Consider the following 15,161-nt stretch of genomic DNA (forward strand, 5'->3'; position numbering starts at 1 on the left):
TGCAGCTCCCTGATCATTGCTGCTCTTGGAGAGACCCAAGAGAACTCAGTTCCTTCACTGAGTGACCTTCCAGCCCAAATCATGGAATACCTTCTGGCATGGGAGCAGGCAGTATATGGAAGAGGGAATAATCTCAAGTATATAACCTAGGAATTTCGGAAGATGCACTGGCACAGATTGCCCAGAGAAGCTGTGGCTGCCCCATCCCTGGAATTGTCCAAGGCCAGGTTGGACGGGGCTTGGGGCAGCCTGGGCTAGTGGAAGGTGTCCCTGCCCAGGGATTTGGAACAGGATGAGCTTTAAGGTCTCTTCCCACCCAAACCATGACTCCATGACTCCAGGGCTGAGTTAGTGACTCAACAGAGGTGACCAGGGCAGGAAGGGGACAGGGACATACCGGGTTCCACAGGGCCAGTTGCCGCTCACTCATGCGGCTGAAGCCGGTGGTGAAGATGTTTCCATCAGCCAGGAAAATGGCTCTCATGGGCCGGGCTCCCTCGTGGGTTTTCTCTTTCTCCTGGAAGAGAGGAGCAGGTCAGTCTCCAGCAATGGACAGGAAAACCCATGGTGTGGTGGATTCTCTCCCAGCTTCATGGAACCGCCGCAGGACACACAGCTGGTCCTCCCAGGATGTGATCCAAGGAGCAACATCCAACTATTCTTCCCTGATGCTTGAGGGAAGAAACCAATTGCTAAGCCACAGAAGAAGTGGACATTCCTGGCTCTTCCCAGCTTTGCCCATCAGCCTCTTGCAAAGAGGTTTTCCTTCAACCTTGCACGCTACAACACACACAGGCAGCTAAACCTCTGCTTCCCAGGCACAACTCTGGAACTGTAATTATACAAAAGGATTAGATGTGGAATTACACTCCTGCAGGTTTTAAAACTGAGCCCTAAAATCCTAGTTCAAACACTGATCCCAATAAACCCAGACAAATCCTTCAACTCCTGCTATTTCTTCTGTAATTTTTGCCTCACTTTGAAAAACACAACTGAACATGGTGTGAAAATACTGAGCAAGAAGGTTCTTTCTCCCAGTTTTCTTTCTAATTCTCTGCTGGAGTGAAATCCAACTGTTTCTTTAATTATTACGTGAACTTACAGCAACAATTTCTTGTTTCCTGGGGTCAATAACTCGGACTTTCTTGTCTTTGGAAGCTGTACAGATGAGGCTGCCATTGCGGTTCCAGCTCACGTTGTAAATCATATCCACGTGCATGTCATCCAAGTTGATGAGGGCTTCTCCTGTCCCCACATTCCAGATGATGATGGCATTGTCACAGCCTAAAATGGAAAATGACAGCTACAGTCAGAGCACCGGTGAAAAAAGTCACAGCAGGAAACAAGCCAGACGTGGGGAACAAGGGATAAACCTGCTGCAGCTCCAAAGGTTTTTGGGGAAACCAAACACCAAACTGGGAGCCGAGAAGGGATTTTTATCAACAGGAAAGACTCAGCTTATCCAGCAGTCCAGCTGAAAGGACTGGCTGCTTTCCTTGGGATCCAACCTACAGGTCAGGCTATGGAAGCCTCAGACTACGCTGATGGATAATGAATTATCCAATTTGTTTCCATAATGATGTGACAGACTTTCAGTGGTGAAAAGAATCTCATTCCATGGACTGTACCAGCCAAGGAGACAATTTGGAAAATGCTGACAATGAAAGCTTGTGGGAGGAACAGCGAGATTCTGGGATACCTTGCAGGGATCAAGGGAAAGAGAAACACTCAGCCCATTTACAAGAGTGTATGAAAACAGGGATATGAGAAATGCAGAGGTAAATAGTTGCAATTAGTTGCAAATAGCTGCAAACCAAATAAAGTCTGGAACAGCTTTAATACTCTATTTCATTCTTCCAGACAATTCCCTGGTGCTTGTCCCTGTAAAGTGAAGATAAAATAGGCTGAGATAAGGAGGGGGCTGCCAGCCACGTGTCCCAGTGTTCCCAGGCACTGCTGGAAGTCTTATGATTCACAGGGATCTAAGCAGCTGGGAGAGCAAAAAAGGGAAAGGAGTCAACACCTCTGCTCCAAAATTCCTGGAGGGAGATGCCTGTGGCCCCTCCCAAGGCTGTACCTGCGCTGAGCAGCACATTCCGGGCCGTCGGATGCCAGGCCACAATTCCAACTCTCTTGGAATGGCCTTCCAACACCACCACTGGCTCTGTCAGGGACAGGGTGAGCCCGTTCTCAGGAATCTGCCACACCTGGGAAGGGAAAGGAAAGGAAAGCTGGTTAACCCAGGCCATCCCCTCTGAAGAGCGTGTGGCTCGTCTGCTTCCTGCATCCCACAGCCGGCGGCCGAGCTGTCACTTCTCCGTATAAACAGGAAGAGGGAATTGTTCCCAATAAACCCTTGGCTGAACCATGTGTAACATCCTTCCTCACTCATGTGCCAGCACCAAACCACCAGCTCCTGATGCTGCAACTCCCTGTTATCACCATGTCCAGAGACTTGTTCAGCTCCGATCCTGCTGAGGAGGAGTCGGAAAAACCTGCCTTGGAGCTCCAATTCCGTGTGAACGAGCTGCTGTTTTTCCAAACTGTGCTTGTCCCTTGGAGGGATGATACTGCAGCTTTACCACTGCCTACTTTTCAATCCTCTAGAAATACCAGCAATTAGTTTTCCTGTTAGATCCAGGCTCCTTCCAGATCCCATTTAATCAGGGAAGCATGGGCTGGTCCTGGCAGAGGTTGGAGCAGCCCAAACCAGCATTGCAGTGGCTGCCTGTTCACTTCTGCCCTGGTTACACAACCCTTCTGCTGCAAACATCCTCAGGGAAGGGCCATCGGGAGGAGGAACAGCCCCTCAAGGATGCCAGAGCACTGGAATTCCAGCTGTGGAGCCCAAAGGAGGCGGCACCAAAGGTTTATTCATGGAGGGAGGCGGGTTCTGTATCTGGCAGGGATGGGACAACAAACCCATCACCCCAGGCGGGATCAGCCCGACCAAAACTATTCCTGCAATTCAGCCCTGGACAATCATCTTGGAATTGAAGTTGACCTCTATGTGATGCATTAAAGAAAGCAATGGAATCAGACGCCCCTCAGCGAGCAGTTGGAGCTGCTGGAGGCAGGTGGCAGCATTGGAGCACGTTTGCTCTGCTTCCCATTGTTTGCTTTTCCTGGAGTTGGAGAACAGGGCTCGCCAGACGCTGCCCACGGTGCCCAACAAGCTATGGGAGCCCGGGAGATGCGAGGGAGTGGATTTAGGAAGCGAGGCAGACACACGTGCATGAGGGTGACGTGGATTTTTGTGCTAATCCCAGTTTTTCCCCTTCTCCCAGGAATGGCTGTGCTGCAATAAAACCTAGCGAGATGCAGATCCTCAGTGGGTCCCAGCTCACCTCTCAATAACCCAAAAATGATTTAGCTTTTCATGGACACAACACTTGTCGCTGTCCCAGCACCCTCAGAGTCCCAGAAGGAATGACCATGATGGGAACACTACCTCAGGAGAGGATTCCAACAGGAACACCACCTCAGGAGAGGATTCCTCTGCAGCCCCAAGGCTGCCAGAGCTCAAGGATCGTTTGGATAACGCTCCCAGGCACATGGTGGGATTGTTGGGGTGTCCTGTGCAGGGCCAGGAGTTGGACTTGATCCTTGTGGGTCCACTTCAGCTCAGGATATTCCATGACTGTATGGAAATCCCTCTCTCCCTTCCTGCCTGATGGAAGAGCGCTGGTAACACACTGACAGAACTGAGGCTTTTCCCAATGTGATTTTAAACTGGGGATACAAACAGGAGCTGCTCAGCCTGGAAAAGCAGGATGTCATCCTGCTCCCTTCCCATTCCCTCCAGCTCTGCCACTGACTGTGATCATCCAACCCCTCTGAGGTTCTCCTGAAACATGGCGCACCTGCGAAGCACAACAAATCCCTGCACCTGCCCGACACCTAAAACCGGGTTACAAATGTGTCAGGTTTATGGAAACAGCTTTTTTCCTGCCAGTCAGGGAGTAACAATGTGACAGCAGCAACAGTTGGAAACATGTTTGTGCTGGGAACTCAGTGTCAGTCTGAGGCATTTAACTCTGTAACCGTGTGAGGTCTCTGATGAGCCCTCGGGGTTTGGTGGGTTTTCTGTTTCTCATCATCTGTCCTCCTGCATCTGTAGGGTTAGTTTGGATACTGGGAAGAAATTCCTCTCTGTGAGGGTGGTGAGGCCCTGGCACAGGCTGCCCAGGGAAGCTGTGGCTGCCCCATCCCTGGAAGTGTCCAAGGCCAGGTTGGATGGGGCTTGGAGCAACCTGTGTTAGTGGAAGGTGTCCCTGCCCATGGCAGGGGGTGGCACTGGATGATCTTTAAGGTCCCTTCCAACCCAACCCATTTCATTACTCTCTGAACAGTCACTTCTTCCCATGAGAGAAAAAGTAGGATAAAGGGACCTGCCCCTCTCCCTCAGCCTCCATCTCTCTGTGGACAAAGCCTTGAAAAGGGAATTTATCCACCAAAAAGACCCAGGAACAGCAGAAGCTTATGGGCCAAGTGTGACCTGCAGACCAGCCAGGCAGGGGCAGAGCAGCTCCAGCCAACATTCCTCCCTGTGAGGGGCAGCAGCAGGAAAGGGACAAGATTCCCCGGCATCTCCGATTCTATTCTGCACCATCCCAGTCAGGAAGGGTCCAGGGATCCCTCTGAGCAAGTGCATCTTAACAGCAAAGGAATAAAAAAACCCCAGAACCAAGTTTAAACATCAGTCAGGGAGTGCAGGGGGTGGGAGAGGGAAGGAAGACAAAATACCCATGAAAAGGGTTTTTTTAAAAGCCTCTGGGGAAGATTTTTTTTCCATCAGGGAAAGCCCCAATAGTTTGGAGCAGCTGCAGAGTAGTGTAGTCCTGGGCAGATTACAGAATATTGACCCAATAATCCTGCCTAGTATTCCAAGAAATAATAAAGAAATGAGTGTGAAAGGTCAGGGGATGGTCCCAAGTGACCTGGCCCCACATTCCAGGGTGCGATTCCAGCCTCAGTATGGGATCAAATTCAATTCACGGGGAAACTAAGGAAATTTGGATACAGGACCCAGCCTGGTGAGGGTGAGGACTCAGGATAAATCCCAGGAAAATGCTGCAGGATTAACTGGGCATCAGTAAGTGTTTGCCGACTCTCCGCTCTGGGAGTTTTGGGTGGTTTTTTGGGGTTTTGGGTTTTTTTGAAGTCAGCAGGGCCAGTTTGTTTGTGCTGGAGGAAGTGAAGCCGTGGCATGGCAGAGGTTTGGGTTTGGGTCTCACAGGAAGGGCAGGAGGGGAAGGTTTTGCACAAACAGCACGTGAGCAAGAAAACAAAGCAAACTTTTTTCACCCCCTTTAAAGAGAAGCAAAAACTGTCTCTTCTGGCTCTGCACAACCTGCAGAGAACATTCAGTCCATGTCTAGAAAGAACACCAATTCAAAGAACATCAATTCCTATATCATAAATATTAATCCCTATCACCTTAAGTGAGGAAACAAATGAGTCTGAGCCCTGGGTTTATCCCTGTCCTTGCAGGAAGAGGCACTTTGAGCATCATTTCTGCAGCTCTCAGACCTTCTCCTGGTTGACCCTGTCCTGGTCCCAGAGGTGCCCACAGGTTGGTGGCCCAGGTCACTGCAAGGGCTCTGTTTCGATTCTTAAAGCAATTTGCTCAATCCCATGAGCTCTGCTCTGCCCATTACACCCAAACTCATTAATATCCACCCTCTGATGAAGCAGATTTCCCATATCTGAGGAAGGGCCTCAACACCATCTACAAGCCTTTCTCCAATAAAACATTTTCCAGCTGAATTCAAAGCCTGCAGTACATTCCAGCCATTCAGCAGCACAACAAGCAGGAATACTGAAGTAATTCCTTATTTGCTGACACAAGGAAACAACTCTTCCAAGGGGTGTTCTTTACACACCAGTGCAGTTCCCAACTGCCCCAAACAACCTCGGATCCATCATTTCTCATTTTAAACCTCCTTAACACACACACATCTTCCTGCATATCCCTGATCCTGTGAGCACAGCAAGGACTCACCTATTTCACCTTCCACTCCAGACAGGTCACACCAAGAGATACCAAACACCACCACGAGTGGGCAAATCCACGGCCAGCTCCAACCTGGTGCCTTTCTACATATGTGCTGCCTCCAGGGATGCAGGGAAAGCTCATCCCCACTTTGGTTCGTGCAGAGAACCCCCCATGAACTCACACAGCTCGTTCAGTTGGAGGCACAGATTCCCACAGATGGTTTGTGGCCACATTAGGAGCACTTAGACAAGCACTTGGACAACTTGTAACTGAACGCTGTTGGTTTTTCTCCATAATTCAGTCCCCCTGGAGCCTCCCAACATAGTTCTCATTGCATTTGGATTAGAGGCTTATTTTGCCTCCAAGAAGGCAGCTCTGGACCTGCTGATGCTCATGTTTCAGAGACCCTTCCAATGCAGCCATTCTGCACCCTGGTTCCTAGAGGAACATTCTTGTATCCTTCAAAAGTTAGTTCCAGCCCAGTAGTGAATGTTACAAACACAGAAGCTTGTTGTTTTGTGTAATATTAAATATAGCCCATTCTGTTAACATGCTTCAGCTTCCAAGACTGAGAGATCACAGGCAAGAGCTGTCCCAGGAAAAGCCTCTTGGGATGAATCCCCTCCCAAACATTTTAACGATGAACAGAAGCAAAGGAATTTATCTGACATGATCTATAATAAGATTTCGATATAACATTCAGCCTACAGCATTTCTAAATATGGCCAAAGATCCCTGGAGTTATTTGGCATTATTTCATCTTCCAAGGATTTTCTTTCACTGGTTCTGCTGTGTTTGCATACGCGGGATTCCACATCCGTCACGGAGCGAGCCCGGCTCCTGGGCACTGGGCTCTGCCTGAGGTGAAACAGGTCTCAGGACCAAGCCTGGCAGGTGCAGAACTTGGATTATTTTTATCTGTTCATTAAAAAAAGCCCTTCTGACACCTGCTCACAGCCTGCAGATAAAGGAAGAACTTCAGGCGTCCCCCTTAAATCAAGGGTTGAAGCAACTCTGAAACCTGGTGGGCTCCTTCCCTTCCAATCCCTCCCTCTTCCCAACACACACCGCTGCATCCATGGGGATATGTGAGGTAAGGAACCACCTGTCTTCTGCAAAGCTCTACAAATCAGAACACCTCACCACAGACCAGCACTCTTCCTTCTCATTCCTCTTTTCAAACATCAGACAAATCCTCAGGGGAAGGAAAAATGGGAGAAATTCTTCCCTGTGAGGGTGGGCAGGCCCTGGCATAGGTAGTCCATAGAGGAAGTGGGCTTCCATGGAAGTGATGGAAGTGTCCAAGGCCAGGTTGGATGGGGCTTGGAGCAACCTGGTCTAGTGGAAAGTGTCCCTGCCCATGGCAGGGGGAGGAACTGGACGATCTTTTAAGTTCCCTTCCAACCCAACCCATTCCATGACGACTCTGCCCTGCTCTGACTCTGGAACAGGAGGTGTTTTCAGGAACAAAAGTGCCCTTTGGAGCAGGATTTTTAGCAAGGAGCAAAGCCCACCCCACAAGGCCCAGGGAACACTCACCATGACAGTACAATCCTCGGAGCCGCTGGCGATCACCTGGTCGTTGTGGGGACACCAGTCGATGTCCAGCACTGGTCCCGTGTGGCCACACACTGTGGGGTAGGACTTGTCAATCCTGCCTGTCTGAAGGGAGAAAACAAGAGAGAGAGCTGTGATATTGAAACAGAGCAAGGAAATGGCTTCCCAATGCTACATTTGCTCCTCCAGTATCCAAAATTTCATGACATTTGAATCAACTCACGGATCAGCAGAGGAAACAAACTGGTAACTCTGGGAACTCCCCAAGGTGCAAGAAAAGGGTTCAGAGGTTTGGCACAGGAGCTGTGCTCCCATGGCATGCAGGGATGCTTTCCCACCCAAATCTCAGCACTTGCTGTGATGCCATGCCATCCCTTTGTCCATTCCCAAATTTTGGGGAAGAACAAAGCTCTGTTTTCATCTGTGTTTCCCAACAGTGGCCAGTGGTGGCTGAAGATAAACAAGCTCAAATTTGAATTGAAGGTGTTGCTGCTCACTGAATTACCAAGTCTCCCTGCTTTTTTCATTATAGAAGGATTTTGCTCATATGGGAAGTTTTTTAGGACACAGTTGTGCAGAGCAAAATACTGTTTTCAGGAATAAATATTGCTGACATGGACTGGAACAGCCACAGCCACACCTGATCCATCCATGGCCAAGGCTGCCAGCTGCCAAGCTCATCCCAGGGACAAACCTCCCAAGAAAATGAGCTAATGAGACATTTAAACCTGAACTGAGACAAATCAGTGATGCCAAGAGGGATGATGCAGAGACACCACCTTTGCCACCAGGTCTGTGTTTTGCTGAGGAGCCCCTGAAGCACCTGATCCCCCCCAGCCGCTGATGCCGCCAACAGGGAAGCAAGGGAAGGACAATCCCTCTAATCATGGTTCTCTCTCTTGGTCAAGCCTTGCACAGATGGAAAGCAATATTTAAAATACTGCAGACACACAGCAGTAGCAGCAGGGTGAGCAAGACACTCCTCCACCTCCAGGGCCAGACCCCTGGTCCTGCTCCAAGGGGTTTTGTTTCCAGGGAATGGCCCTGTCATGATGAGTGATGGGAGAAGAGAGACAGGAGGGAGAGGTCTGGGATGGGGTCATCTTCTTTTGTGTTTAAACATGCAGAAGAAATGGCTGGAATTTCATTTTTGCCATTGGATGATAACATTCCCCAACCTTGGAGATGACATTCCTTAATATGTGCCTCCTACCGAGCTCCATGTGGGAGGCTGGGCCTATTCAAGCCTGTTTTAAAGCAGAATAATGCTGGATACTGGTTTTTGAGGACAACTGACCTGAAGGCTCCACTATCAGCAAAACAAGACCTTAATCCAAAAAATCTCACTATTTCCTAAATGGCCAAATTTAGGTTTCAAAAAAAAAAAAAGTCTCAGTGATTCAACTGCATTTGAAATTCTTAAAAGGCAGAAAGAGTTGTGGATGAAAAGCCATAAAGCTGCCATTCAAGAATTAAAGCCTGTGTAATCCCTCTTGGATGCCATAATGTGAAATAGGATTTAAAAAATTAATACACCCAACTGCCACGTTCAGTTCATCCATTTTAATGGACCTAATTAAAAAGAGAACCATGCAGAGCACATGGACATGGATGTATCACAGGAGGCACAGGACAGGCCACAAAACACAGGCCTAACCCAAAAGGGCTCACAAATAATCCCAGAATCACTTAGGCTGGAAAAGACTAGGAAAAGACAAAAAACCCCAGGATTATTAATGCAAAATGTCAGTGACTGCCTGTCCTGGCTCCTGGCAGGAAGCAGTGGAATCCTCCAAGAGGAGCCCCTGGTAATTATTTCCAGGTTGCATGAGCCCTTGTTGTTTTAGTTTTGAGTTTTTACAGTCATTTATTACTGTGGGGAGGGGAAAAAAATCAATTTGAACAAATTAAAGGACAAACTTCACTTTTCTGTTTGATCGGGATGAACCTGCACAGCCTGAGCAGGAGCAGCCAAGAGCCTGTGACAGCCAGTGGAGAGCAGGGAGCAGGCACTGTCCCTGTGCCACCACCTGTGCTGGAGCTCGGACCTTAAACCAAGGATCTGGTACTTCCATAAAGAGCAGTGCTTGTGGAATCATGGAATGGGTTGGAATGGAAGGGACCTTAAAGATCATCCAGTTCCACCCCCTGCCATGGGCAGGGACACCTTCCACTATCCCAGGTTGCTCCAAGCCCCATCCAACCTGACCTTGGACACTTCCAGGGATGGGGCAGCCACAGATTCTCTGGGCAGCCCATGCCAAGGCCTTACCACCCTCACAGCCAAGAATTCCTTCCCAGTATCCAATCTAAATCTACGCTCTTCCAGCTTAAAGCCATTGCCCCTTGTCCTGTCATTCCATCCCTTGTCCAAAGTCCCTCTCCAGCTCTCTTGGAGCTCCTTTAGGCACTGGAATGGGCTCTAAGGTTTCCCAGGAGCCTTCTCTTCTCCAGGTGAACACCCCCAGCTCTCCCAGCCTGGCTCCAGAGCAGAGGAGCTCCAGCCCTAAGAATATCTCTGTGGCCTCCTCTGGACTCACTCCAGCAGCTCCACATCCTTCCTGTGCTGGGGACCCCAGAGTTGGAGCAGCACTGCAGAGGGGTCTCACCTGAGTGGGCCAGAGAGGCACAATCCCCCTGCATCACCTGCCAACACCCCTCCACCCCTGCCTGCATGAACACCCAAATCCCATTTCCAACAGGGAAGAGACAGTCAGGATGGGGAAAGGAGATGTTATTTAGCAGCAGCGTGGGAGAGACAAGAACTTCCAGAAATCCCAAGTGTATTTATTCACCAAAACTTACCAAACCAAAACTACCAAACTAGAGGACAAACAAAAGAAGGAGATGTCCCACAGCTCCCCGGGGTCTGGCAGAGGAAAACAGTGCTGGGGAAATGAACAGCCCAGGGGCATCTACACTTGGGCACGAGAGGAGCAACTCTGCTGCTCATCAGGGTCCATAAATAATCCCAGAATCAGCTAAGTTGGAAAAGACCTCCAACATTATCAAGTCCAACCTGTGACTCATCACCACCCTGTCACCCAGACCAGAGCTCTGAGTGCCACATCCTTGAACGCCTCCAAGGATGTACAAAAATCAGTATAAAATGAGACTAAATAAGGATGTAAACTGGCTGTTCAAAGCCCCAGCTGGGTGAACACTTGCAGAGAAGCTCCTGCCTTGTGGTCAGAGGCACAAACTCGTCTCTGCAGAGCAGAGGAAACCGCAGGACCTTCCAGAGCACAGAGCAGAGCGAGGGCTCTGCTCAGCAGCGCTTCCGAACCCGCCTCAGCTGCCCTTCTCCTCAAAAAAACACACTTATTGCAGAGCCTCACCCCCCAGAACTGACTGGGGAGCCATCACAGGACAGTAACCCATGTCACCACCCCAGGGCCTGACCCAGCAGGGTGAGAAATGAGCAATTTTTAACTCAGAGGTGTTATTTTATCACCTCCCTATGCTCCTTTTGCAAACACCACCCGTGCAGGACACACCACAGATTCTGCTCTCCAGAGCAGGGAAACCCTGTTCCTGGAATTGCACAGGACTAGCTGTGCACAGAAGAGCTTGAAAAACAATATTGGGGGGTGGGTGTGTGTGCCAAAAACAAAAGACCAGGAAACCTCCAGTAGGGAATTAAAAACCAACCAGCCTATAAAGTGCCCAAATTCCACGTTTCTAAACACAATTCCTTTCCAAAGAGATGCCTCTGCCAATGGAACACCACAAGGTTGGCAACTTGGCTGCCAGCTGGGGGAGTTTCCATGCTCCTGTAATGCTCCCAGGTCTGGGGATTTATTTATTTATTTGTAAAATGTAATCTTTTAATTAGGGCAGGATTTAAAATACAGCTCAAGCGCTGCTACACAGCTTAAAATTAACTCAGTGCGACTTCCAGAAATTAAACCCTTCTCATAATCCACTATGACTGTGGTTGGGCAACACATCACAGTAATAACTTTTGAAATTTGGAGCTGTGTGTGATAAAAAGTTGGCCAAAAAGGTGAATTTGAGGATTATTAATAAGTTGGATGGTGTTGACTAGAAGCACACTCAATATTCAGGTCCTTCAGCAGGGGGTGAACTGACCTTACTAAATGATTTTTTAGTGCTTTCATGTATCCCAGATCAGAAAAAAAATGTTAAATAATCAGAATTACTAAACCCAGATCAGAAGAAAGTCACAGATGAGGAGAAAAAAAATTGTTATTGATTCCAAAAGGGACAGAGAAGCAACACGAGAAAACTGTTCCTAAAAGTGGGAGTTCTATGAATTAATTTGACTGTCTTGTGATCCTTTCTCTGCCAGAAAAGGGCAATTGGTTGCAGGAAACAGCTCATGGATTATGGTAAAAATATCAGGGAGAGCAGCTGCTTCCCCAGCCCGTGGCTGCTCATGGAAATCTCCATTTAAATTGGGGAAGTGGCATCGAGTTGCACAAGGCAAAGCAACCCCCCCTCACTCTGCACAAGTTTGAGGAAGGAAACCAGGTCACAACTGCAAGGTTTGAAATACCAACCCACTGCACCTTTTCTCTGCTAGAGAAAATACTCCCTTTTTCTTTAAATTGTGTCTTTGCCTTCCAACAACGTCAAGTTTCACCCAGTGCAGGGAGGGAAGTTGAGCTCTGGGCATTGACCCTCCAGCACCAGCTGGTCATGGAGGAGGCACTTGGGACAAAACACTGGGATGAAATGGAAGTGCCTGGATCTCTCCTGACGATGACCAAGAGCCATTAGTCACCCACAGACCAATCAAGGCATCCAGAACTAATCCGGAAGATTAGGAAGAGTTATTCCCAAAAGGTCCACTGGAGAGTCATGCAATAGGAGACTCCTGTAACTGTGCTCTCCAAGAATCCCTCAGCACTGCTCCTGCTCTCTTTACCACCTTGACAGCTGCAGGGCTGGGACACTGGATATTGGGAAAAATTCCTTCACTGGAAGGGTGGTCAAGCATGGAAAAGGCTCCACAGGGAAGTGGTGGAGTCACCATCCCTGGAAGTGTTAAAACACAGGCACACGTGGCACTTCATGATATGGTTTAGTGGGATGGGGGTGATCAAAAGATTGGGCTTGATGACCCTGGAGGTCTTTTCCAGCTTTAATGATTCCATGATTCCATCACAGGCTGCCACAAAATGCAAACAGCTCCTTGTTCTGGAGCTCCCAGACTGGAACGGATGTAGAAAGAGGAAGGAAAAAACCCATGGTGACCAAGTATACCTGAACCTGGTGATCCACTGGAATTGAGCTGACAGGGATAAATATAAACTTCTTTTTATAGAGAAACATCTAAGGTGAAATAAAAGGACAAAATCCATCCACATTCTTCTTAAAATGGCTGTAGGGGCTCAATGAACTCATCACAGGAAAACCTCCTGATTTTATTTTACACACAGTTTAGAAAAGGAGGAGTTTCACTTCCCAATGCTTCCTGGAGGAATGAGAATCGGGAAGAGCTGCTTAACATGTCACATATGCCAGGGTTGAACACCAAGGCACATCACTTGCAGAACAACATATTCCTTGGAGAAGATCATTCCCGAGGTGTGTACACCCCCACCCACATGCCAATTGCCTCCCAGGGCACCAGCTGATCCCCAATCCAGCAGGAATGCTGCCAGTGTGGGGGGAGTGCAGGAAGGAGTCAGGAAAATGGAAAATCTAATATAAGGTATATCCGAAGGGAACTGAATAAACCTCTGCTAAAGGCCTTATGTAACACAACTCGGGGCTGAAGGAATCTTTCTACGCGATCTGAAAGAAAAAGGGAACACTTGCAGCAGGTTTTCCTGTGCAGACACAAACTGCAAAGGTTTTTGGAGGAGGGAAAAAGAACTTTGTATCCTCTGAATGCATGTAGTTTGCATGTCACTGTCCCCAGCACATCAGGAAACCCAGAGAATTTTCAGCTGGGCTGAAAAACGGGGATCACCCATGGAGTTGGGGGACTTTGTCCCCCACATGCCCCCTGCTCTGACAGGGAGGGCTCTGCTGCTGTTTCCATCAGTGTTGGAGGGGAGATGAGCCATCAGTCCACCTGCACCAGGGATCTCTGGAGGACAGGGCAGGAGAATCACTCCTTCCCTTAACTCCCTGACTCTTTAATTTCTGAACAGTAGGGATTGCCTCCCATGGAATGGTCTGGGTTGGAAAGGACCCTACAGACCATCCAGTCCCACTCCCTGCCATGAGCAGGGAGACCTTCCAATATCCCATGTTGCTCCAAGCCCCGTCCAACCTGGCCTTGGACACTTCCAGGGATGGGGCAGCCACAGCTTCTCTGGGCAACCTGTGCCAGGGCCTCACCACCCTCACAGCCAAGAATTCCTTCCCAGCATCCCATCTAACCCTGCCCTCTGGCAGTGGGAAGCCATTGCCCCTTGTCCTGTCCAAAGTCCCTCTCCAGCTCTCTTGGAGCCCCTGGAATGGGCTCTAAGGTCTCCCTGGAGCCTTCTCCTCTCCAGGTGAACACCCCCAGCTCTCCCAGCCTGGCTCCAGCCATTGGAGTATCTCCATGGCCTCCTCTGGACTCTGTGCTGGAGGTGATCTCCACTTGACCCACCAGTACAAGGCCACCACAGCTGAGGCACTGTCTGATTGAAGAGTTTTATATTTTGATTCCTTCCCTGTGTACCTACAGTTTTCCCTGGGATCAGGCTTAAAGAAAACCAACTCTACAACCCAGTCTCTCACTGCCCAGAACAGGCAGGGAAGTTTCCTGTCCTTCCCTGGTGCGTCCAGTTAATGCTGATCACCCTGACTCTTATCACCTACACAGCACTTAAAAACTTACAGCTTTAATAAACTACGTGGCTCATTCCAGCAGAGGCCAATGCTCCAGACCAACCAACCTGTGGGAATAGGATTTTCTGGTGCCGGAGCATGGGAATGGCGAGTTCCTGGCACAGCCCCTGCACATGTGCATGCAAGAAAACAGGAAGTTCAGACAAAGCGTTTCCACAGCCAGCAAAGCCGGCTGGGCTGCCCCGGCCCGGCCCCGGCTCCACACCGGGCTCTGCGGGGATGGAGGGGGGATGCAGCCCCCTGGATTTCCCATCTCTGCGTCCAGGGGGTGCCGGAAGGACCCTCAGGGCCGGGGGCCCGGGGCTCAGGACACGCCGAGGCTGTGGGTGTGCACGGGTTAACCCCTGCACAGAGGTTGATTCCCGTGCACACGGGTTAATTCCCGTGCACAATTCCCACACACACGGGAATTAACCCGTGCACGACTCCTGCACACACGGGTTAGTTCCGGCGCGCAGCTCCCGCGCAAAGGGGTAATTTCCACGCAAGGGTTAATTCCGGCGCTCACGGGTTAACTCCCGCGCGCAATTCCTGCGCTGACGGCTTAACTCCTGCCCGGAAGGGGGTTAATTTCCACGGACAATTCCCACGCACGCGGGTTAATTCCCGCCGCGCTCAGTGTACGCGGGTGTTAAGTTCCACGCCCGGGCTAACCCCCGCGCTCGCGGGTTCCTTCCCGCAGCCGGGGGTTCACCGACCCCCGCGCTCGCGGGTTCCTTCCCGCACCCGGGGGTTAACCGACCCCCGCGCTCGCGGGTTCCTTCCCGCACCCGGGGGTTAACCGACCCCCGCG

General features: G+C 49.9%; 1 protein-coding gene across 1 annotated transcript in view; it reads right to left on the reverse strand.

Annotated features, from left to right (window-relative positions):
• Nucleotides 1-15,161, reverse strand: part of CORO1C (coronin 1C) — a 43,315-nt gene that overhangs the window by 6,423 nt on the left and 21,731 nt on the right. The window contains exons 3-6 of the mRNA XM_017814403.1: nt 7,538-7,660; nt 2,078-2,207; nt 1,103-1,284; nt 398-517 (exon numbers count right to left, since the gene is read on the reverse strand). Coding sequence (XP_017669892.1) covers nt 398-517; nt 1,103-1,284; nt 2,078-2,207; nt 7,538-7,660 — 555 coding nt within the window. The remainder of the gene's footprint in view (nt 1-397; nt 518-1,102; nt 1,285-2,077; nt 2,208-7,537; nt 7,661-15,161) is intronic.

Source organism: Lepidothrix coronata, unplaced genomic scaffold, assembly GCF_001604755.1.
Source record: "Lepidothrix coronata isolate B3197 unplaced genomic scaffold, Lepidothrix_coronata-1.0 Scaffold44, whole genome shotgun sequence".
Classification (NCBI taxonomy): Eukaryota; Metazoa; Chordata; class Aves; order Passeriformes; family Pipridae; genus Lepidothrix; species Lepidothrix coronata.